Below are 26,065 nucleotides of genomic sequence, written 5' to 3' on the forward strand. Positions count from 1 at the left end.
ACCCCACGCAGCCTGCTGTTGGAACCAAACCTTCTATCACCAAACACGCAAGGGCCCACAGCACTTTTGCCCCAAACATGAAAGGGGAATTGTGCCTTTGAAGCGGCGTCGTTGTCTGGGGGAAATACCCGAGGTTCGTCATCTCACGCCAGGGAAATCAACAACGCGGACGTACAAGAAGTGAGTTTAACAGTGGAGGTTCGATAGGCAAAAGAGAATAGCTCGCTCTCTCACAGGCGAGAAGGGCTCCCCAGTGAAATGCGTGGGTTTTATACATGAGCTTGAGGAGGCGTGTCTGATTCACGTAGGGCCAGAGAGATTGGTCGGGCCAGGTGTGACACTTGCATCAGGCACAAAGAAGCTGGCCGTCCCACCCTAATCTTGTACGATGCAGATGGGGTCTCTGCCTGGCCAACGCCATGTTGCCTGCCTTTCTACTGCACACATAGCGACAAAGAAAAGGAAGAGGGAGCCTCCGCGTTGAACATGCCTGGCCCCCAGCTAGCCTTTTCCTGCTGGCACAGCTGCCGGCATTTACCTATGCCGGCTTCCGGCTTGCTTATTTATGTCTGCAGCTCGATTTTACAGGCTGCTCTTTGTTAGAAAAGAAACGATTTTGGGGCTGCGTTTTGTTAAAAGGGAAGCCTTACTGAGGACTCTCTTACCCTCACTCACCGCCTAAATAATTTCCTTTCAGCTCCGGTATCACCTTCATTCCTCCAAATAAGGAAGCGCCAGGTCTTTCCTGGATCCTACCTAAAACATTCTTTGCAGCCTCACATATTTATTTTACCACCACCCCTCCTGGTTCTTTTCCTGGGTAACTTATTTCACGAGTTTAAAATGCTCTGTTGCCTTTGGTGGGTTCTGGGGAGTCACTCCTAGGTCTCACAGGGAGGTGAGAGAAGAGTTGAAAATAATCTCTTTAAAATAGTGACATTTGCTTGATCACATTGACATTTTTATGGTATCAAAGCCGGGCTTCCTGAAATAGAACTCCGATGAAAAGGATAAAGAAAGCTCCAGCTTAGCTGCTGGCATTTGCATGCACTGATTCACCACCTCCAGCCCAGCTACCCACAGGCAGTTTTTCCCTGACACTGAATCAAATTACACGCAATACTAAAGGCTGGAGGTTTGCTCACATTCTGATTTGGGATGCTGCTGTTCATTTTTAACTTCCCTGAGACAATGTGTACTTTTCCAACTCTGGTCACCACGCTGAATCACAATAAGACACTTTTTCCAGACAGCCAACAATGACACCCAACTTGACTAGAGAAAGAACTCAAAATATCCTGAGAAGACTCAAGGCACGGCAAAATAAAATGAGAACGACTGAATTGGTATTGCTAGATAAGAGTTCCGAGTGAGGCGCAAATGTTCATTTTCTAAATTCTTAGAATTTATTCTAAGCCAGTGGCCCCTATTCTCAAGAGAATCGGTGGATGAGGGGTGCTGAGGGAAGTTTGCAGAAGAAAAATTTGAAGGAGGATATAGGAATAATGAGAAAGGGAGACACAGCAGATCATAGAATGGCAGATTCAAAGCATGAGCTGCTTGTCTGAAGTGGCATTTGAGGCACTCATGAGAAACAAGGGCTGGTCTCAGCCAGGGAAAAGCATAATCAAAATAGCTTTATTGTGCAAAGTAGCTTTTCTTTTTCTTTCTTCTGGGATGGGAGTAGAGGGAGGACAGAATTAGGAGGATGCACTGGAACTAGGACAGGGGTTAGAAGCTAGGCAAATACCTAGAACTCCAGTAAAGTATGTGTGGGCAATGAAAACAGCTCTGAATGTGGCTTGCAAGTGGCAGGGCCAAGCACCCTTCCAGAACACATGTATGGATGCCAAAAAACAAAATGGGGTTTCAAAGCTTCCTGAAACATACTAAAATGTTACAGTGGTATATCCCAAAGTATGTTCCAGGGGATCCTGTGTTACCTGTAAACAGAATCTGTAGTCACAGAAATTGGGGTAAGGGGGACACTTTCAACAAATAGGTTTCTGGTTGGGCGCAGTGGCTCACTCCTGTAATCCCAGCACTTTGGGAGGCCAAGGCAGGCGGATCACCCGAGGTCGGGAGTTTGAGACCCGCCTGACCAACATGGAGAAACCCCGTCTTTACTAAAAATACAGTAATAATTAGCTGAGCATGGTGGTGTATGCCTGTAATTCCAGCCACTTGGGAGACTGAGGCAGGAGAATGGCTTGAACCCGGGAAGCAGAGGTTGCAGTGAGCCGAGATCACACCATTGAACTCCAGCCTGGGCAACAAGAGCAAAACTCCATCTCAAAAACAAAAACAAACGAACAAAAAAGGTTTCTTCATTGTAGAACTTCTCGAAGTCTTAATAAGCTAATGTGCAAATGTGCATTATTTTGACTTTGCAAGATACAAGGTGACCATTTTCTAAGTGTATGTAATGGTAAAACTTCTTATTTTTTGTCTTTTTCTTGTGGCAAGGACTATCCTAGTCCTCTGAAGATCACAGTCTGAAATATTAGAGTTTCATCTTGTTTATTATTTGGTTATTACACATTTCAGAAAATAATTACTCCTTAAAATTTCTAACTCACTTCATTGACACCTTCAATATTCTTCAATTTTTAAAATCAGAGATTACTTTCCCCATGACCTTTGATCAAACTGAGTATTTCCCAAACTTAAAAAAAAAAAAAAAATCCCTAGACAAATTACTTTCTGACCTAGCTATGGACACAAACCCATTACCAAAAGGGGTTATGAAATAACTTGATTGTTAAGAATGTGGTAGAGAATTTCCATTGTTTATTCATCTGGTTAGATAGTAAAAACAAAAGGTAAAAATAAAAAGAATTTTCCTTGTTGGGTAGGTTTAGGCAATCAGTGAATAAAGAAATATAGCCCAGGAAGCCTCTTACACCCTTTCCAGATGCACCATTCTGTGATTTAAAACACCCAACGCAATGCACCTATATAATTTCAAGATAGAGTTGTTATATCAAGCATCATTGATATCTCACTTACCTGAAATAAACATTTCCTAAAATAAATATGCTTGGGCTTTTTTTTTTCTTAAAATAGTGAAACCATCCCAGAATGCCTAGGAATATTATAGACGTGGTAACCAAATGCCACCCATATCTCCAGTGTCCCATCCCTGGGGTTTCCTCAAGGCCCTTCATTGAATGCTCAACATAAGGTTTGGGAATTGCCGGATAAGAGAAAGAGGAAGTTGTCCAGCCTGCCCTTTCCCTCAGTAATCTCTACAGTTGGAAGAGCTGCATGTTGGGAAAGACAATTTAGAAGCAAAAGATCTCATAGTCCATTTCTCTCAGGACAAGAACCTCTTCTAGTCTTGAGAATACTATACTCAAGAAAGAACAGATACCAAATTTGACAAAGCAGGATATTCTCAGTGTTATATTTTGTTACAATAAATCCTTATGTTAAAAGTTTGAGAATGCAGTTTAAAATATAAACACTAACACATTACAGTACTTAGTAGTCCACATGATTAATGGGTCAAATCAAAGATAATATTTTCAATTGACATGCCATAGAGATGATAATCCCACACCGTATCCTACGACACTAAAGTCTGGGGAGGAAATGGGAATTAGAAGTCAAAAGAGACGTGTTTTCCAGCCCTTTGGTAGTCTGGCCACAAATCAAGATTCATTGACAAAGACTCAAAACTGAACCTCCCGGATACGGACTTTCGTTATTAACTAAACATTGGGTTTTTCACTTTTGTTGGGCATTTGGCCTTCAACTGACGACTGAATGCTGAGATCCTGGGCTTACAGCCCGTATACATATTGAAGGCTACAAATAAAAAGAACTCTGCGGGGCAGGCAGCAGGTACACTAACAGTACAGGCCAAAGACACAACCACCCACTGACACTTACAGGCTTACATAAGAATGCACAGTGGCCACAGTACTTATATGACTGAAGATTTTTTCATATTGGTTTGTGCTGCATTAGCTCAACAGTATAGTCCTAATATTTTAAAATGTTAATATTCCCAATCAAGAAAGCATAACCTACTTGTGTTAAAAAGAAATAAGTATATTAAAAGAAATCTGAGTTAAAAGTTTTATTCATTCAACATCTCACATTACAAATATTTAAAAATTATATGCATACTGGTATAAATAGTCATTTGCAAACTATTTAATAACATTAATTTTCCACTAGCACTTCAACAAATGAATTCTTTTAAAAAAGGAACTGTGTTATATAACTTAAGAGTAGAACATACAAAAATAGGAACTTAACGTGAAAATGACTTTAATAAAAAATGAATTACCCTTATTTAAAATGCTATAATAAATACTACAACCTCCCCATACACAGTAAAAACTATATGGAAATTCAGCCAAGTAGTACAATTAACTGACATACTTAAATAACTTTTCCTTCTGATAATATGAGCAATACACTGGAAAAAAAAATTAGGGATTAGTAAAAACTAGACAACCACTTGCTAAAAGTTTCACTTCCAAAAAATATAACAAAAATCTGATGAAAATTATAAAAACTAATTATACTTTAAATTTTAAAAATATAAAAAATAAAACAGTTGAATACAATATTGTCCCGATTCTTACAATGCTATCAATCACAGTAGCTTTAAAATAATAAAATAAAGCAAATGACCAAAACCTCTTTTATTCCATTTTTAAAAATAATCTCAAATTTACATTAGTAGAAAGATTGATTTCTGATTCTTTTCTTTAGAAACACCAGCAAGAAAGAGGATTACTCTTAACAGTAGAAAATGACATTTTTAAATGTCTGCAATTAAAAACAAAGAATTACACTGCAAAGATCTTTCAAAAGTTTGAAATAAGTATTGCACATAACTTGAAGTTAACTTGCCACAATTCATCACATTCAAGTTTTAAATCACCTTTTAACAGAAGATTCAACTCTTCAAAACAAAAGGGGTGAATTATCAAGTCTTTCCAACAGCACTCTCATAAAATGCTAAATTCATTCACTGCAAGTTTTATTTTGCATTCTGCAGAGGTCTGTGTATGGAGAAGTATATATATTATACCAAAGCGCGGGGACCAGAGGGGAAAGGAGAGGGTTCCTTTACATAGAAAATAATCAGAAACACTTTATTTTACATTGCAAAAATAACCATGTAATTACTCTGTAACTACATTGTAAGTACATGGCTGGTGCCATGCTAGTGCGCTAGAACTACATGCTTGGTGAATTGAAGTGATGCCCTAAAATCTGTAAACTAATTACATGTTAATTATGTTTGAGTTACATGGTAACTCCCAACTACAATCCCATGTAATCTGAAGAACATGTAATCAATAAAGTTCAGAGTAATAGATAATCATTGTTTATGCCCTGTAAATTGAAGTGTAACCAAATAATCTGTAAACACGCTTGTCACACAATCACAAGTAAATATTAGTAGAATAACAATTTCTTACATTAATCATGCATACTAACATTACAGACCTGTCCCAAGGCAGGCTATTTTTTTTCCTTATATATAATTTAAAAGAGCAGACATCTCTGAATCAAACACTTAACATCAATTTATTAATATTAAAAATGGCTAAACATTCACCAAAAATGTCTGCGTTTTATGAATAATTTTAAAAACTTAGTAAGAAGCTGTAGACAATTTTGTTATTTTAAATTTCTACCCTATGCTTATGCATTTAGTTTTTTTTTTTTTTTTAGGAACTACAGTGTTATCTGTCATTTTCATGCGAATTTTTTTCATTAATTTGTGACTTTACATAGACTATGTCTTAAATTATAGGTACACCAATAGCTGGTGCTGGGGAAGGATGTTTAAGCAACATGCTTTCTCTTCTCTGCAGACTCTAAAATAGCATTGCCAGTGCACGACATTCATAATTTAAAATGTATGCAGAGCACTGAAATGTATAAAAAGCAGAATATAAGAAAATAAAATTTATTAAAATTATTTATATTAAAAAATGAAGTATATGAAGATCTCTCAGTAATAAAAGTACAAAAAGCTACTCTTTGCAATATGAAAAATTGAGGTATTGCATAAAGAGATATCCCGTCAGTGAAAAGTGTGCCTAAAAATGTTCACTGTTGGAAAAACAAGATATACAAAAGTAGTGCATAACAAATATACATTATGTGCATGACAAAATAAGTTAGCTACAAAAACACTGTACCGAAATTCAGCAGGTCATGTACAAAGGGAAAAATTATTATTCAAAGCTAGTTCTCAAACAGTGTTATTTCTTGTTAACTCATCACACCTGTTTACTGAGTAGGAACAGCACGATAGCACACCCCAAGCCACCTACAAGCATTTAAAAGAGTAAAAAGAGGCAAATGAACATTCCAATTAGAATCATGTAGTTCAGGAGAAAAGAAAAAAAAGTCCCTGACCAGCTACACAAGAGCACCCTCCATTCGCATGACTGCTTTCAATATTTGCAGGGAATTCTTTAAAAGCAGCTCCCTTTCTATGTTTGAATATTAGACAGCAAATGCCTCCATTTTGACCTTTGGAACTTAACAGGTATAGTTCATTAAAGCCTGTATTAAAAATAAAGGGCTGCTTTTCCTAAAGATCGTCCATAGGGGTCATAAGCCAGGTGGTTCCACAGCAGTGCTGGGGCAAGTCTTTGGTTTTGAAGGATCCAAGATGGTACTGTTAGGTAGCACAACTAGCAAGATTGCCATTCGATCATTTTATTTCATGTTTTGCCCACTGATAATAATCCTTTTAATGATGGATAGGGCATTTAATAAGAGAATGTCAATTAAAATAAAAGTTACTTCCATGACTAGGGCTTCAAGAGACTATTTTAAATTTACCCCTGAAGCATACTGTTCCACACATAACGCCTTTCAAAGCTAGAATTTTACTTATAATAAAGCATGCATTACTTGATGAAGTTGGCACTTCAAACACTGACTATGTCCCATGCTAAATTCTGAAACTGTATTGTTATTTTAGTTTATAGGAAGAGTAAGATAAACATACGTACCTTTGCACAGATTTACACAGTTACTTAGTTCAACAGTGCAAAACACTTTGCAACTACTTTTTTTAAACGTTTTTTTTTTTTCATTTTCTATGTTACAACTAAATTACAGGATACCCAAAGTAACTTTAAATCTAAAAGTAAGCCAATCAGCAGCCAAATTCTATATTGGTTTCGTCTTCCAGTTTTGGCTACAAGTGTACTGTAACACAAAATCAAAAATTATATCCTTGAGGTATCTCTAGATCTGTTGTTTTTTAACGTCAAAATGGAGAGCAAAGGCTGACACCTGATGAGTGTTAGTAAATTAGGATATAGAGTTTATATCTAAACATCAAAAATAAAATTTATACATTTGTTCTTCAGGAGAGGAAATGCTAGGTTTCCCACCAGTTGTCATTAATTCTAGCTTTGGTAGGTTTCCTGGGGCTTTGACCAGATAAGTAAATTAAATAAATAAGTGCACTCCTCTCAGTAGTAAATTTACCCAATTTTTACATTCTGAATTTTAAAAATTGTTTAAGAGAAAATAAACCTAGCTCTGCCTACTTTACTTTTTTTGTTGTTGTTGTTGTTTATTTTTTCTGATGTGGTGGTAATTTTTTGAGGGATAATGAAATTATGTTCAGCCTCAAAACCCTGAAAATTAATTATAATGCTGCTCAATCTTGCTTATGCATTTGTTTGCTCTAACATGCTCTTTCCATTAAAAATTGTTAACTTCCTCTATTGCTGTTAAAAAAATTAAAAAGGGATGGAAAAAAGAGAGAGACAAAAAAGATGAAAAAAAAAAAAAAAAGAAAGAAAAAGGCAAAAGCACTTCCCTGGGGGAAAAACTGTCAGATAGACCGATAGTGTTATTGTTGCATGGTTATTTTAATAAAAGTATTCTTATATGTTATATTATTAACAATAATTTAATTAAAAACCCAAAATACTCTATTGTTTCATTTCTCTTTTAATATTTCTCTCTCTCCTCTAAGAAAATGTTGCAGGAAGTTTGGATCCTCTTGGTCTCCAGCAAAACAAGAGAATAAAACTTCCATGCAATCCGATGGCAATACGAAAAAGGAGTTCATATTGTTTGCAGTGACACAAGAATCTACAAAACACCTATATTATAGGCCATTCTTTTCATTATACTATAGGTAAGTTACAGACTGCTACAAAAGGACATGCCAGCGTGAAGAGGTTGAGGAAGGGGTCAGAATTAACAGAAGAGTGCACTTATTCTGAGGCCTGAAAATGAGCACTGTAGTTATCCTTTAGTTCCAGCGGAATGAAATATGCCGAGGGCGGTCACCTCCTTCCTTCACCAGGGGCTTGTGGAATTCCCTGCCAGCGCGAGAATGGATAGCAGCCCAGCAATATTCACAGTAATACTGCAGACAGGTAACATTAGCACAGAAAAATGGAGCAAATTTTCCCCCACAACGGGCCCCCTGACATTCATCACACAGCTGATCATCCAAGACATATGGCTTAACTTCCACCTGCAATCAAACATAGGAGTTTACATTTTTCAGTGACGAGACTAGCAATGCTTACCACACATGTACATTTCCACCCACTATTTGAATGAGTCTGTTAGAAGGTGCCCAAAGAGGAAGGACCAATTATCCATTTACTGAAATATGGATAGTTCATCTTTTAAGAACCTAGTAAGGCTTTTATTATCTATCATTTTATATTTTTTTCTTATTAAATAAACATCCTTCAAAGGAAAAAGGATTTCAGCAGACATCATGAAGTGAAGCCAACTGTTGAGACTAGAACGTTATGAGATTAAACCCACAGGAGATTTTTCATAGACACAAACCCTCATTTTAATTAGTGGATCTGGATTTTTGTCATATGTGGAATCATAATTTAAACAAAATCAACTAAGAGGATCCAAGTTCCACACAATTGCACTTCAATACTCAAGTTGGTGGGAAGACGCCTGACTACCGCGTCACAAGATTCTGAGCTGTCGTAAAGCCTGGCTCGTGGTTTCTATTTATAGTGTACACATGTTGGGTTATAATCACAAACCTGGAACTCTGTTAAAAAAAAAAAAAAAAAAAAAGATGCAGCCATAGGATTCACAGTCTAAAACCCTGCTTTGTTCTTTCTCAGTAAGAATATGGTTCACCTGAGTCTAAAAGTCAGAGGTCAATTTCTAAAACTGGGCCTGTTCCAGCGTTCTGTCGGCCAACCTGTCATGTGAACCTTTCAAGCATTAACAGTCACCTGGTTATTAATTCATCAGCTAGAAAAGAGCTGGTTATTTTTAGTCTGGAGAGATTCATGGCTGAAACTCCCTTACAGCAGGCTGTCACCACCACTGGTGGCATCCAGCTCTGACAAGGAATCCCAACCAAGATTAGCCATGAACAAAAGGAGAAGAACATGCAGTGAGTCATGAGTGTGCCTCTGTGCTCCAGCCTGGGTGACAGAGTGAGACCCTGCCTCTAAAAAAATATTTTTAACTAAAAAAATAAAAGTACAAAAGAAGAAGAGTGCCATGAAGTCCAGGAAGAGCAGGCATAAGGACAGCACTGGGCTTCTGGCCTCCAGGCTGCTCCATAATGTCTACAGAGTGACAAGAACCCTGGGCAAAGGATTTCATTGCAGAGGAACACAAATTCAGTCTGAATTTCTAATGACCACCCCCACAGCTCTGAAACTTATGTTGGAATGAGGCAGTGAGATGTAGGTATTTTTTAGTGTGCATAAAAAACCAAGTAGGCCGGGAGTGGTGGGTGGCTCATACCTGTAATCCCAGCACTTTGGGAAACCGAGGCAGGCAGATCCATTGAGGTCAGGAGTTCGAAACCAGCCTGACCAACATGGTGAAACCCTGTCTCTACTAAAAATACAAAAATTTGGTGGGCATGGTGGTGTGTGCCTGTAATCCCATCTACTCGGAAGGCTAAGACAGGAGAATCACTTGAACCTGGAAGGCAGAGGTTGGAGTGAGTCGAGATTGTACCACTCCACTCCAGCCTGGGTGACGGAGAGAGACGCCATCTCAAAAAACAAACAAACAAACAAAGTTGGTATGTTAACATACTAACCTTGTCCCTCCCCGATGCTTATAATAGAATAGCTACTTTTCTCTTTAATATATTCACAGTTTGTAGGATGACCACCACTATCTTAAATTTTTTTACTGCCAATGAAGTAGACTATACATGACATGAGACATAAAAAGCAGAAACCACTACTGACTTGATCATTTTTACATCTTGAATTGAGAACAACACGATCAAATCAATCTATTTTAGCACAATGCCTCAGAGTGTTGGATATCAAAGTCAGCGTGCATGAAAGTGCCAGTGTGCCATGAAATAAAAAGGAGACACCAAAATATAAAGCAATATATTGCTTCCCTCATCAATAAAGGCTTTCTATGAAAAAAAATTGCCAGCTGGACCAAACATTGTGCCCAGTAATGTAGCTGATTACACATTCTGGTCTAAATTCCTATCTCACTACAAACTAAGTTTGCAGACTGGCGTTCAGTCCACAGGCCACACTTTGAGTAGTAAGGGCAAGTGATATAGTTCTATCTTCTAGGAAATAAACTCATGAGGACAGGAACTTCTTGCCCTAAGCACTAAAACATTTGTTGAATGCATGAAACACCAAGCTAAGAAATAAATCAGTGAGAGATGGTGGCTGTGGAAAAAGAAAAAAAAAAAAAGAGAAATCTGTGAGTGCAATTCATTGAGAAATAGGGGCTTGCTGAGGTCCTCGCTATGTCCCAGGATTAAAAAACAAACAAAAAAAGGGCAGGAAACCTCAAGGGCATTCCTGTTTGTATACCTGATATAACACAGTACAAAGGATTCCCTAAATATTTATTGAATGAATGACAAACTACGTGAATGAATGGATGCATGGATTGAGACTGAATGGAAGCTACAGTTTAGAGAAGATTAAATTAACTCAGGTAAATTATAGTGTTCTGATTAGGCTACTCAAAAAACTAAAAGATAAAAGAAATTCATAGGAAATTATTTCATGTATTATAGAGCATAACTAACTCTATAGGCAAAATTGTCAGCTGTCACTTTACTGTCATAAAATTCTCTCATTCTAATATTGGTAATCGCACATTTAGAGGACCATTTCTAGAATTTTCCAAAATGTAGTATAAGGCTTACCCGTTTATCTATCTCTCCATGCTGCAGCTGAACAAAGCGGGCACTGATAGCAGCTATGTAACTCTGTTGATTAGAGAATGCAACTCTCCCAGCTCCTTTTGGGTATTTTAGCTCAGGGTCAGTATCAATCCCAGCGTAGCACACACCTCCATATAGCCGATCCATTATCATCGCAAGCTCCACTAATTAAGAAAGGAGCAAAGAGGATATTTAAAATTAGGAAAATTCATCTGGCTCACCAACTGTTTCATCAAAAGCAATTCATCTGTACTCTCAGCTCACATCATTATAATAATTATTAAAATGAAACATTACTACAACCAGTCATCCATTGTGTTAAGCCTTAATCTTTTAATTGTGGGCAAGGGGTTGCTAGGTGTTTTCTAGTATGTTCTCTCTATTATTCTCACAACTCTATGAAGTAGGCAGTAATTTCCCGAGGAAATTGAGGCGCTGAGGGGCGATCCATCTGTCCAAGGTCACAGGTCATTAAGTGATAGTACTCCCATGTTTGCCTGCTCTATGCCATGTTGCTGCCATAGATTTACCAGTTAATAATGGATTGATTAATGTAATAATTACTTGAACACGAGAAAACTAACTGGTAGATTCTTTGGGGGCCCTCCTGGCTTATTTCCATTAAAACCCTTTCCCCCCACAGTCGGTTCACCAATTTTTCATTTAAAAAATCCTTGAAGTAATGACTGCATTTTCTTCTTTATGAAGTGTTAAAATCGTGCAGCTACATTCCTGTTCATGTTATGTTTCTTTTAATCTCATTTATGCTATTAAACCTCAAATTACTTGAAGTTAGGAATTTAATTTGTTCTGTAAGTACTACTCTAAAAATACGATGCATTGCTGAGAAGTCTATTATATCCCAGGGCTCAGTCAGTGGCTGCTGAGCAAATGAGGATGTGGGAAACAAATACTGACAATCTCAATACAGAGTCTATTCTTGAAGGGCTTTTTTTCTTTTCAGACAATGATGAGAGTAATAATTAGCATTATGCAGCACTAGACTAAGTACTTTGCACTGGCCATCTCATTCAACCCTCAAAATAACACTAGGAAGTGTTACTTTTCCTAGTGTTATTTCATCCTGGGGGGGAAAAGTGTTTCGTCCCTACCTGACAGAGGGGGAAACTGGGAATTAGAAAAGTCATGGAATTTGTCCAAGGTCACTTAACTATTAGAGCACATGAATTCAAACCCCGATACTTTGATTCTAGAACTCTCACTTTTGGATGTTAACTCAAATTCTTAGGAAAAATTTCTCCTGAAGATCTTTATATTTCTGTGCTATGGGATAGAGAGTTTGTTGTCTGTTTCATCATACCAGCTCGTAATGGCCGAGGAACACCACCAACAAATATAGTTTTTCGTGGGTCAAGTGGCTGTGAACCATCCATCACAAAGTCACTGTCACTGAGATTCCAAGGCCGAATCTGGACCTAGGGAATGTGCAAACCAAAACGTCTCATTCTCAATACAGACAATTCATGGGCAAAAAAGTTAAAAATTATTACAAATTATTTTATTTCTAAAAGCAATAATCCTATCATTACAAGTCAATAAAGCTGGGAAACTAGAAGATTTAAAAATCGTGTATCCCAACCCATCATTTTATTTTTAGGAATAAACTAAACCAAGGTGGAAAGTTCAATTTGATTCTCTATTATAAGCCAAATTACTTAACATGTCCGTAATTATTTGTAAGTTAAATCACTGTTTTTTAGCTTATTTGGACCTTTAGTCTGTCCAGTGCCCCAGTATCTACATAATTTAAATGTTTAACATGGTATCCAATGCCAATCAAAATACAATGCTAAGTAAACTCGAATTGTGTGTCCAATCAGTGTATGTCCAGGAAATGCAAACTACTCCTGATACTATCAAATCTGATGCATTATTTCAAAATGGTTTTGAAAGTAAAAATACTGATGATATTTGCAATATTTTTTTTTATATGACAAATACTTCAGTGTATCCATTAGATTAGTCAATCAAAAATCATGTACCTCATTTAAAACTGTTCACATTTTCTAACTATCACAAATGCCCACGCCAATGGCTATGGGTTGACAGCGGTGTATACCCAAATACACACACCAATAGAGTCCTAGGTCAAAGGTCCCAAATTCAAATACGGATGGGGATTGGCAGGGAACATAAACAAGTCAAGCAGCAAGAGTCCAGACCACAGGAACTCTTAGAAAGTTTCTGACCTAGACAACCACAAGACATCAAGAGAAGCTCCACAAATGTTATTTGCTTAAGCTGGGCCCACTGAGAACTCCTTTCTGCACTATATCCCATCATTCATTGGGTGCTGGCTGAGTGATAATAATCTGCTGCTTTGCCAGATTCATCAAAACATGCCAGTTGCTCCCCTTCCCAAAGGCTAAATTTTATGATAAACTTTTCCAAAAAGAAAAAACAGTATGCTATGCAATGTATCTGTACACGTATATACACGATTCACTCTACTTTGGAGAGTACCATATATAAAGTTAAGGACAATATTGGGTAAAATCTTTATCAAAGTGAGGAAAAAGCTAGAAAGACACACATATAGTATTTGTGATTTGAGTTCTGTTATTCAGAGGCAATTCAGCTATTTTATTAAATGCATTATCAAGTAAAGTCTTTATTTTATTTTATTTTATTTTATTTTTGAGAAAGAGTCTCACTCGTCACCCAGGCTGGAGTTGCAGCGGTGTGATCTCTGCTCACTGCAATCTCTGCCTCCTGGGTTCAGGTGATTGTCGTGCCTCAGCCTCCCAAGTAGCTGGGACTACAGGAAAAATTAGCCTAGCTAATTTTTGTATTTTCAGTAGAGACTGCATTTCACCATGTTGGCCAGGCTGGTCTCGAACTCCTGACCTCATGTGATCCACCTGCTTCAGCCTCCCAAAGTGCTGGGGTAACAGGTGTGAGCCACTACGCCCAGCCGTGAAGTCTTTTAAAAATAAAGATTTACCAATTATATTTCAACTAACCAAAAATTAAATGTCAAATTGATATGTGCAAATATATAGAATGTCAATGTTAAGAATTTCACAAGACTTTACTTAGTCTGCTTACAAACGTGTCAATTAAGTACCCGAAACACATCAAGTTGTCCATGGGTTTTTCACACAGAATAGATGAATGGAGGCAAAAACAAGAAGCTATTTTATGCTAAACTATACTTACTGGCTTATCCTTGATGGTGGGACTTGATACACAAAGGTAGAGTTTTCCATCTTCTTCAATGCATGCATCAATGAGAGCCTGCACAGAGCTTTCATCTTGAAAAAGCAGAAATGCATAGCCTGAAAAAAAGGGGGAAAGAAGGCTTACATGTTTTCCTATCTTTTGGTAATTCTTCAGGGGAAAGGAATCATGCACTAAAACTAAAGAAAGGAAAAGGGAATAGGAAAAAAAATTAAAACAATATTTATACCAAAAGTCTGATAACATCAACATACAGTTTCTTTTGGTAGTATCTTGAAACATCTTTTAGAGTAAAATTAAATTTGAATTAAAAGAATATTAGGTTGAAATTTTAAAGAGCATTTGGGAAAATGCAAGTTTAACAATGAAACATTTCACAGTGAAGGTGAACATTTATGAAAAGGCTACACATTAAACAATGTAAGAATAAATTACATAAGTATAATGAATCTTGAGAATTACCTTTAGGAGGAAAATACGATTTGCTCTCGGCTTTATGAGGCCAATCCACAATCAAAGGGCCAAAGCGACGAAAACTAGCTGTGATCTCATCTAATAACAAAGCAAAACAGTAGATTTAAATGTTTTTATGATCATTTTTTGAAAGTTTTTTTTTAAGTTTCATATCTACTATTTACAAGAACAGTAAAAAGAACTCCTTTATCCCCTTCATCTAGATTCTCCAACTGTTAATAATTTGCACATCTGCCTTCACCCTCTTTCTTCTCTCTTCCTCTTTCTCCCTCTATCTGTACATATAAATCAATCTTGCCATCCAGCCAGCATCTTTTTCTGAAATGGTGCCCTGTAATCCCAAACATAACTACTGGTATCTGTTCAAAGCAAGGCCACTCCCTTATATAATGATTTTGATATCACACTATTAGTGATTCACAGACTTCATTTAAATTTCAAAATCCTTTCTGATCCACACTGCTATCCAGAACATAGGTCGTACTTAATTATCATATCCTCAGAGCATCAGTCTTTTTCCACTTTGGAACAGCTCCATGTGCTTTCTTGTCTTTCATAGTCATTCTATAGAACGACTGCTATGGTCTAAACATTTATGTTCTCTCAAAATTCATAAGTTGAAACCTGTTCCCCAGTGCGAGGGTATTTGGAGCTGGGGTCTTTGGTAGGTGATTAGGTCACGGGGGTGGAATCTTTCAGTGGGGTTACTGCCCTTATAAAAGAGGCTCCAGAGAGACCCTTCACTCCTTCTGCCATGTGAGGGTACAATGAGAAGATTATTCTCTATTGGGAAGCAGGCCCTCAGCAGACACTGAATTTGCTGGCGCCTTGATCTTGGAATTCCCAGCCTCCAGAATGGTGAGAAATAAAAATTTCAGTTGTTTATAAGCCACTAAGTCTATGGTATTTTTTTATAGCAACCTGAACAGATTTAAGATAGTGACCCTCAACCTGGGTCTGTGCTCTGCCTCCTATGACCAGAATCATGCTACGTATTCCAAACTGGAATATCACCCTAATGGTGCAATGCCATCCTGTCCTACCATGTGCATGTTAATCTTTTTTCCCCCCAAGATAAGAGCTCACTATGTTGCCCAGGCTGGTCTTGAACTTAAATGATCCTGCCGCCTCAACTTCCCAAGTAGCTGGGACTACAGGTGCATACCATCACACCTGGAGGACGTGTTAATCTTGATCACCTGGTTTCTCTACCACAAGGAAACCTTTTCTCCTTTTGTACTCAATTAGTGTTTTACAAGAGTATATTGTGTTGCTCACCAATATCCTGTTCCTTCATGAGCCTTGGCATCCATTGAAGACTCCTGCCTATATTAACTACCACAATAATGGTTGCCAAATAATGATTATCTGTTTCCATCATTCCTTCTACATGTATTAGTTAGTATTGTGCAGTAAGGAAGAGTTTTCTATCTGTCCCATTGATTTATTCATTTATTGATATCAGTTTGGGTCTATCTTATTCAATGGGTTGTGATCCAATTCACTCATTTATTTTGATGCTCAATTTGTCCCAAAAATTGTCCCTGATTTGGCTCTAATTGTCAAACGTCAGGGACAATTTCTCCCCGCTTGTCCCATAGGCATGGGAGGCTCCTATGTCCTTCACACTTCTTGCCACCATTCTTAAGCACTTTCATGCTTTCTGGCCTAAGAAGATACTCCAGGCTCATGTAATTCTTTCCCTTTCCCAGCCCAAGAATCAGTCTTTTTTTTCCAAGATGTATTGATCATCTTAGTGGCAAAAGATATTTAGAAACTAAGATACAGGTGCTCTATATGCTCACTGCTAGTGAGTATTCATTATTTCTAAGTCTTCACAGTGAAGCTAGGAAATAAATAAATACATACACAAACACGCATTTATAACTATTTCCGTATCTGTGTATGTACTTACAAAAACTAATGAGTTCATATTGATATTTTCAATATGACTCCAACATCTCATGGCTTTTCCGAGCCTTCCGCCTTTCTATTTTTATATTCTCTTTTTGCAGGGAGAAACTTAGCTCCCAATACCTGTAAAGGCATTTACTAATTTGCTCAATGTAACCAATCTTTCCCCTAACCTGCTAGCCTCCTCTACCTTCTACCTTTGTGCCTTGGGTCTTCTCGCCCTGATTTCTTGGATACTCTACGTGCTGCTGCTCAGTCCTCTGAGCAAGCCTCCTCCACATACATGTATACACATCCCTCCTCTTGAGACCTCTTCCCTGTCACCAGTCCACTTCCTTGACAGCAACATCTCAGCCTTAGAGGAAGGGAGAGGAAAAAGGGATGAATGGGAAAAAATGATAGACAAGGAAGGCCTGACCATATTTTGCTATTAATTTAAATGATACAAATTATGCTACATTATACATTTGGACACTAATGAGATTACGGAAAGATACATTTCAAAGAGACTTCTAGAAAGAGTAGGTAAGCATGTGTAGATAAGACATGATAATAGGGCAGGGTAAAGGAACAGAAAAGAAAGATGAGGAGTATGTCTAAATTCCAGTCTGATAGAGCTGTTTTCATCTTCCCCAGACTGCGAAACAGTCTAATCTGTTCTGCTACGATATCTGTTTCTACGGTAAGTTTAGTTTGTGTGAGTCTAGTAAACAGGGAACAATGTCAGTATAACATGGAAGTTGTACTGGTTCATAAATGATTTTTCCTAGGCAAGGTGAGCTAGCATAGTTTGAGGAAAGAACTATAAACTTCACCAGGAAAGGAAAAAGCCCCCCCACTTGTCTGATGTACAGGTACAAACCCTCCCAGCTCTGCTATAAGAAAATTAAAAATAAGTGCAGCAACCAGAATTCTCTTGTCAGAGAGCTATGCCCCTAACCTTGCGGGGCTCTTATCTCCTGACAGTTTAGTTTGTGCTTCCTCAGGTGTTCAAAGGTCGGTTTCCATCTGCATTGTCTCCATGCTTGCAAGCCAACATTTCTGCTTTACTGGTTTTGTACATTTTCAATATTCCCTGAAGCAGCCCCAAGCATGTTGAGCTACCTGCCTGAATTGTCCAAGTTATCTCCAAGGTACTAATTCTCTTCTTGTTAGTGCTTTAGGTACCAAGTTCATTAGGTTTTAAATGATTTGTCTTTAACCTTATTTTCCCCCATAAACCCTGTAATTTTTAGTGCACAATTCTGCAGAACACAATATTCTTCAAGCTATGCTGAGAGCAGGATGGAGACTGATTCAGACAACCCTGAAATTTCAGCATAGCTTCCACCAAGACATTTTATTGTAGACAAAAAGAAGAAGCAAAAACCTCAGTTTATTTCGATCTTTGGCTTTTTAGAACCACTTGTGTCTCAACCTTCCAAAGGATAAATCATCTTAAAGAAAATGAAGTGACTGGATAAATTTGATCCCAATCTAAATGTGAAGATACTAAACCTTATTATTTATTAGATCTTATACATGTGTAAAGAAATCTATTCTATTCTCCGTAACATGATTTAGTGGATTTCCATTTTCACTCAGGAAATGAAGACAAAAGAAATTAGGAAAGCAACCAAGAATATGTGATTGGTATAAGGTCTGCTACTCTGATTTTTATCAGGGTCACTCAGACCTATGGAGGAATAGCATATTCCTGAACAAGTCCCTCTAAGTCTTTGCACGGCTGGCTCCTTATTCAGGTCTCAGCTTAAATATGAATTCCTCAAAGAGGCTTTTCTTATCCACCTAATTTTAAAAAACTCCCTGTGTCACTATTTTACATCATCCTGCTGTGTGCTTCTCAACATTTGCTCTCTAGTATTTTCTGGCATATTTATACATTGTTTACGGGCCTTCTCCCAATAAAATGTAACCTCTATGTAAGCAGGGACCTTCCATCTTGTATGCTACCTCAAATAAGATTATCTTTGTAGTACAACTGTAGCCTCTATTTTTCAAAAGTTCATGCTTAGTCTAAGATTTTAAACAATGAGCTACACATTTGTGGAGCACTCATAAAAGGTGGGGAAAACAAAGGAAAATACATCACTGAATTTGTCCAAAGTTAGCACACAGAGACAAAAAGGGAGTTAGTACCCATGTATGCACCCAACAATCAAAACCCTTGGAAGCTTTCCCAGTGATGTTTACTCCTTTTCATATAGTCCAGTCCCTTGCTTTAGTTGGTTGGCACAGCTCTGCTCCCCTCCCTTCTATGAATTAATCTTATATGCCATGGTAGGAGGATAGGACAAGAGAATAATGCAATCAGGGCTAACGACTGCAACCAGATAAGACTGTTATTGTAACACTATCTATGAGTTTCCTACTATGTGCCACCATCTGGGCATCCTGCTATAAACAGTTCTAAATATACCTTCATCAATGTCTGGAGGCAATCCGCCTACAAACACCTTGCGAGAATATCGTTCCACTCTTTCCCCATTCTGGTGACTGAAACAGTGAGGTGAACCCAGGCCACTATGAAGAGGTTGATCCCCACGGCCATCATCCAAGAATCCATCTTCCATTGGAAACAGTGAAGACTGACCTGGAATAGAAAGCAGGGAAAAAACGGTAACAGAAAACGTTCCTTGTCACTGATTATAATGCACAAGAAACAAGGAAACAGCAGATTCAATAAAACTGCTGCTTTTGTTTTCTCACTGAATAATAGAAACACTTAGCTATACTCTTCAATTCCCACCAACTTAAAGTCCCAACTGAGTCAGAGAGAAAGCACATGGTTAAATATTAATAGAGGGCGACTCAAGTATCCCACTGGGATCCAGAAACTTCAGTGAAGTGAACTGAAGTACAGGAGGAGAGAGCACGCTTTAGCAAGCAGTCGGCAGCAGACTGTACTCCCTTGGCAGGGCCCCATGGCTATTGGCAACCTAGACATGTACACTAAGTATTAAATTTGGCTATAAGACATTGAATCACTTACATTTCTTTAAAAAATCAAACAATATAGCCTGCACGATTTCCTCTACGAATGTGCTTAAAATGAACAGGTAGATTTTTTTTTTTTTTTTTTTCCTGAGACAGCGTCTCGCTGTTTTACCCAGGCTGGAGTACAGTGGTATAATCATAGCTCACTGCAGCCTCAAATTCTTGTGCTCAAGTGATCCTCCCACCTCAACCTCCCAAGTAGCTGGGGCTAGAGGCACATGCCATGACATGTGGCTAACATAACAGGTAGATTTTTAAAGTGACCACTCATTTTTGTTTACCTTAACTAATGGGATATAATCAAAACCCACTTAATGTTACATTCCAACTTCATTGTGTAGTCTTATGGAATTTCAGATTATTAGGCATGCTAAAGATATATTTATTATTAGCTGGGTTATTATCAGCTTGCTAAGGGTATTATCTATTTCTAAAAACTAGTCATTAAATTTGCTATTTGAAAATCTTATCATCCAGAATATATATGCAGGAAACACCAGAGATGCCAATATGTGTAACAGTCCTTCCATATTTACCTGAGAGCAAAATATAAACTTTTAAATCATAAGGAAAACACAGAGCTACAAACAGCTGCACAATCTCCCAAGCACTATTTTATCACTTTTCTGGCTGCCAATTTACTTCTAGGTACTACTTGAGGAATTTGTTAATGGATCCTCTAGAAATGTATCTCAAGTGCTCTTACTTTAATAGAAACATTCCAGGTTTTGCCATACTTGTCTTCAATTTCTATTACTAAACACAAATAATAACAGTATATTTTTTATAAATTTATCCTATAATAGCATATGTCAAGTGAAGACACGAGCTGATTATAAAACTGGAGCTTATTTCGTGAACGATCTTAAAAAATCACTTATCCTTTAAATCTAAGCTATTTAACTGTCTTACTTTCTTATAAAAAGACAAAATATAGGTGCCAAGAATAAGTTATTCAGGTACCTCTAGGAAATGATTCTTTAGAACTACCTAAAATTTCTAGAGCTTTTCCCCCAAATGTTTGAAATTTATAGGATTAGTCATTTATTTAGCTCATCTCATTTTAAACCACATGTATTGTTTACTTAGTACAAAAGAAAAAAGAAGTCGACATAAGGCATGTAAGTATAATTAAACCTCCAAGATAATGAGGTATTTTGGGACTAGTGTGACTGTATTTTTCTTTTTAAAGATTCTTAATTTTTTTCTAAGAAATTCCTTTTAGAAAGGAAAAAAAGCAAATCTTTAGATATGAGTTTCTAATATAACACAGGGAAATCATTTTGATTCAAATCCAAATCCCACCATTCTGATAAATTTCTTTAGAGCTCCTTAACTCCTTCAAATTATGTCTAAAATGTTAACTGTAACACAAAAATTATGTAAGGATCAAAGCTATGCTTAATTTCCCCTCTCCCCTTCCCCACAAAGGTTAGAAATTAAACAAGCTTGGGTGGTCTCCAAATACAAGTGATACATTTAAAAGTTAAAAACAATGTTACCTCTCCTTCGCCCATATGTCCTTGCTGCATGTCAAATGAGAAAAAAACAAAAACAAAAAAAACAAAACAACCTTTCAAACATTGTCAAAAGAATCAACTGTGATTTCATCTACCAGCTTTTGAAAATGAAAAACTGTGACTACATTCTTCATTTCCTGGTAAATGTCTGAAAAAACAAGGAACTGGATGGTAAGAGGTCAATTTTGTGCATTTTTAAAATTTCTTCAGGGACACTGTAAAACTTTATTGAATCTTATTTGTTTTAGGGGAAGCTTTTTGCTGTAATTGTTGCCCAAGGTTCAAACTATTATGAAACGAAGGCAGTATACAACATGATCAGAACCAACTATTACCATATTAATAACGTTTTCTCTCAGAATTCCCTGCTAACTAGCAATTTAGTAGATATACTCATATTTAATTCATGACTTTTTCACCACCAGAAGAGAAATAACAATTTTACAGTATTCCTCAGTTAATCCTTTATAAGAGAAAATCATAACAAATGAAATCTTTAAGCAATTCATCAACTTCCTTTTAGCCAACAGTTCCCTATGCCTAATTAAGTCTTCTACCAAGTCCTAAATGTTGAAAAGTAAAAGGTTTGGTATTTTTATTGCCAAGTAGGTTGTAGCCAAGTGGCAAAGTAAAGGTAATTAATAATCCACTGGAATACTCAGGAAACGACAGTATAAACTTTAAATCAGAAAACCTTTGAGAAAATGTCTTCCCTGAAACAAATTGGCACTTATAAGCCCAGCCTGTCCAAACACCTCAATTCTATCCAACAAACATTTCTTGAATGCCCGATCTTGTGGATAAATAGTAAATAGAGCATGTCCCTGACCTCCAGAACTAGCAGCTTTTAATGCCAGAAGGCCACATAAGCAAACAACAGTGTGGCATGCCTATTGTTATGCTAGTTACGTGGTAGGCATAACAGGAATAGAGGAGGAAGAACTGGCTCTGATGAAAAAGTTGGGGGTGGGGGTAGGGAATTTGAGGTGGTCCTTAAAGGAAAAACAGAGGAAGGGCTCCAGGCTCAGCAGGGTTACAGGCAGGGGTGCTGCTGTAGCATTCAGGGAAAGGTGGCCAGAACAGAAGCATGTAGAACAAGTGGGGACTTGGCTGGGGATGAGGTTTCAACAGGAAACTGGGATGGGTTTTTTCTTTTTAGAGACAGAATCTAGCTCTCTCACCCAGGCTGCAGTGGTGTGATCTCAGCTCACTGCGGCCTCTGCCTCCCGGGTTCAAGCGATTCTCGTGCCTCAGCCTTCTCAATACCTGGGACCACAGGGACGTGTCACCACGCCCAGCTAATTTTTGTATTTTTTCGGCAGAGATGGGGTTTCACCATGTTGGCAAGATTGGTCTCGAACTCCTGATCTTAAGTGATCTGCCCACCTCAGCCTCCCAAAGTCCCGGGGTTACTGCCTGGGATAGGTTTTTGAGTTAGAAGGTATAGCTCCTTTAAGAAATCACTACCCAGACTCACAAACTAGTCAAGGTTTTTATTCTTATTCTTCTAGATAAATGCTAAATAAGTATAACTCAGAAATATTATGTGATTATCTTCCAAAGTGAAATTATATCTCAAACCAAAATACATTTCTGCCACACTTAGATAGCCCCAGATTTCACCAAAGTATTTGAGCAAATGGATTCACACAACATACAATCTCCCACAAGCAGTAGTGCTTTCACTTTAATAGGTCTCAAGTTTAGGGGGTTGGGGAGAGGTAGGTATTTTCTGACTTAATCAGACAGAGGTTAGAAAGACAAACAGCATCACAAAAGCAGATGCTTGTTTAAGAATATTCTATTCGGCCGGCGCGGTGGTTCATGCCTGTAATCCCAGCACTTTGGGAGGCCAAGGCGGGTGGATCACGAGGTCAGGAGATCGAGACCATCCTGGCTAACACGGTGAGACTCCGTCTCTACTAAAAATACAAAAAATTAGCCGGGTGTGGTGGCAGGCGCCTGTAGTCCCAGCCACTTGGGAGGCTGAGGCAGGAGAATGGCGTGAACCCAGGAGGCGGAACTTGCAGTGAGCCGAGATCTCGCCACTGCACTCCAGCCTGGGAGACAGAGCGAGACTCCCGTCTCAAAAAAAAAAAAGAACATTCTATTTATACAACTGCTTCAAAGATAAGGGAGTCTGGAGAAACAAAGTAATGATTTGAAAATCTTAGTGCTGTCAATCTTAAAAAGTTGATTGATGCTGCTTGGATTTCTGAGAAAACAGATATTTGAAAAGAATAAGCTTTTATAATATAGCTACAAAATTAACATGAAAACTCTCATGGCTTCCATTATTTCAAAAATAAATAATTGCCAGAATAGTAAGGGCTGTGGATCAAAAGTTACAATCAAATACTCTTGAAATCTTCAAATGTATACTCTCAAACTTTGATTATATACTGTAAAATTAAACTGGTCAATATAAAATAATTCATGGTTAAATTCCGAGATTAAATTCTGAAAGCTACGTAGACATTTTCTCATATTAAGGGAAAACAGGTTATAAGTGAACAATGTTTACAACTATAAAAGTTGCCCAATCAAATCAGGAAATTAATGTAAATTAATACTAAAGAAATAAAAACAATGACATTCTGGAACATTCAAAACGAGCATGTGTCCTTATACATTATTTTTCATGTAAATTTTGACATAAGATACATACACAAAAATAAACAAATCATAATAAGTTCAATGAATTTTCTACAAATTGAACAGATCTATGTAACCGGAACCCAGACATTAATATAATGCTAAATAATGTCACTTTATCTTACATAAAAAAGATGTACTAAGCACTTTTCCTCACTTATTTCAAAGTATATTGGCACACACTTTATGATGAAATTCTTGCAACATAGAACCTCTCTGCTTTCCTGAGGAAAATGTCAGACGGATTTCCAATTTCATGACCAGCAAGTGTTGCTCGTTATTTGATGTTTCTCAAATGTCCGAGGAAGTGTAAGTTAAGAAATGACTTTAATTATGTTCAAAGAAATCTACATTTTGGAAAAGTTCTAAGTCAGCAAAACTAACTCTGTTAGTTACCAAAAAGTAGACTCTTAAAAGATTTTTTAGATGCATGCCATTACCACTGAATAAAAATCTCCCGGTCCCACCAAAGTTTTAATGAATACTATTTATATGTTTATCCACTTTTATTATTTCTTAGTTTTGATTTATTTTATTTTTATTTTTGGAGATGGAGTCTTGCCCAGGCTGGAGTGCAGTGGTGCGATCTCGGCTCACTGCAACCTCTGCCTCCCAGATTCAAGCAATTCTTCTGCCTCAGTCTCCCTGGGACTACAGGTGTATGTCACCACACTCAGCTTTTTTTTTTTTTTTTTTTTTTTTTTTTGTATTTTAGTAGAGACGTGGTTTCACCCTGTTGAACAGGCTGGTCTCAAACTCCTGAGCTCAGGCAATCTGCCCACTTCAGCCTCCCAAAGTGCTAGGATTACAGGCGTAAGCCACCGTGCCCAGCCTAGTTTTGATTTATAAAGTCCTCAGTAATTTAATGTTCAGAACTAACAGGATTCAAGAATGTTAAAAAAAAAAAAAGGCTCAAAATATTATGGCCATAAATTTTTATAACTTCTGGATACCTGCTATTAGATCTGTTGATATACTTTATTTCTAAAACATCTTTATAGGATTGCTTACAAATGCTTCCTTTCTTTGTTATTATCCTTATATACAGAATCAAATTCCCTCTAGCAAAATATTCCATTAATCTGTAATGCCAGACTTACGAAGAAGGTACAGAAAGACTTGTCAGGGCTCCCCCGACTTTCTCCCTCCCCACATACTTTATTATAAAAATAAATTATTATTTATCCCATAAAAAGTACTTTTTTCTCATTTGTTGCAACATTTGTAATAATCAAAAAGAAACAAAGTACCCACACATTCAAAAGAAGAAACATCTAGTATGTGGCATTTTTTATTTTATGTATGTACATATATATGTATGCATTTATTTCAAAGGAGCAACCCTATTAACTGAGCATGTGGCATTTCTAAATGTGGCTCATGTTCATGTACCTAAAGCTCTCTAAGATGTCGGCCTGCATGCAGTGTCTAAGTGTGTATTGTAGAATCCTTATTGTGTACATTTAAGAATAAAGAAAATATAAACAGATATGTAGGAATATGCATAAAATTTTTACTTTTTATTTTATTTTTATTTTTATAGAGATGGGGTTTTGTCATGTTGCCCAGGCTGGTCTCAACACCTGGGCTCAAGCAATCCACCCACCTGGGTCTCCCCAAGTGCTAGGATTGCAGGCATGAGCCATTGTGACTGGCCATGAAATATTTTTTCTAGAAATAACCACAAGAACCTTTGGAGACAGAAACCTCTAGAAAGAGGAAAGAAGGCATTCACTTCTTGTTTTATCCCTTTCTGTACCATTTGAATTTATTATTATTGCATATGCTATATTGCTATATTTGTTAATGAACCCTTTTTGGTTTTCTCCTTGGTACTAATATTAAAAATGAACAAATGACATTATTGCTTTCATACAAAAGCATACTTTGCTACATGAGAGGACCTAATCAAATCAATTCTGTCACGAATAGGACTTTAGGCCATGAAGGATCAGATATTACTATGTTTTAGTGGACAATGAAACAATGGATCCTATTCGGGTTACGCTGATCTACCTTAGGCTCTCCATCTGTGCACCTCTCAACGCCCCACGATGAGAAGACAAATAGCAATGCTATTTGGAAAAAAAGGGGAGGGGTGTAACTCAGATGATAAGATGTTATCAGATAACTGACTTCT

General features: G+C 37.4%; 1 protein-coding gene across 4 annotated transcripts in view; it reads right to left on the minus strand.

The window, feature by feature from the left end:
* Positions 1-4,069: 4,069 nt before the first annotated feature.
* The window catches only part of CPEB4 (cytoplasmic polyadenylation element binding protein 4), a 71,517-nt gene continuing 49,521 nt past the window's right edge, over positions 4,070-26,065 (minus strand). For 2 of the 4 annotated variants that reach the window (XM_011990185.1, XM_011990183.1), the window contains 7 exons: positions 21,253-21,276; positions 19,173-19,346; positions 14,828-14,917; positions 14,345-14,463; positions 12,486-12,600; positions 11,147-11,328; positions 4,070-8,488 (listed from right to left, as the gene is read on the minus strand). In XM_011990185.1, coding sequence (XP_011845575.1) covers positions 8,261-8,488; positions 11,147-11,328; positions 12,486-12,600; positions 14,345-14,463; positions 14,828-14,917; positions 19,173-19,346; positions 21,253-21,276 — 932 coding nt within the window. In that variant the 3' untranslated portion in view covers positions 4,070-8,260. The remainder of the gene's footprint in view (positions 8,489-11,146; positions 11,329-12,485; positions 12,601-14,344; positions 14,464-14,827; positions 14,918-19,172; positions 19,347-21,252; positions 21,277-26,065) is intronic. The other 2 variants (XM_011990186.1, XM_011990184.1) reach the window with 1 other exon arrangement.

This window comes from Mandrillus leucophaeus, unplaced genomic scaffold, assembly GCF_000951045.1.
Source record: "Mandrillus leucophaeus isolate KB7577 unplaced genomic scaffold, Mleu.le_1.0 Scaffold372, whole genome shotgun sequence".
NCBI lineage: Eukaryota > Metazoa > Chordata > Mammalia > Primates > Cercopithecidae > Mandrillus > Mandrillus leucophaeus.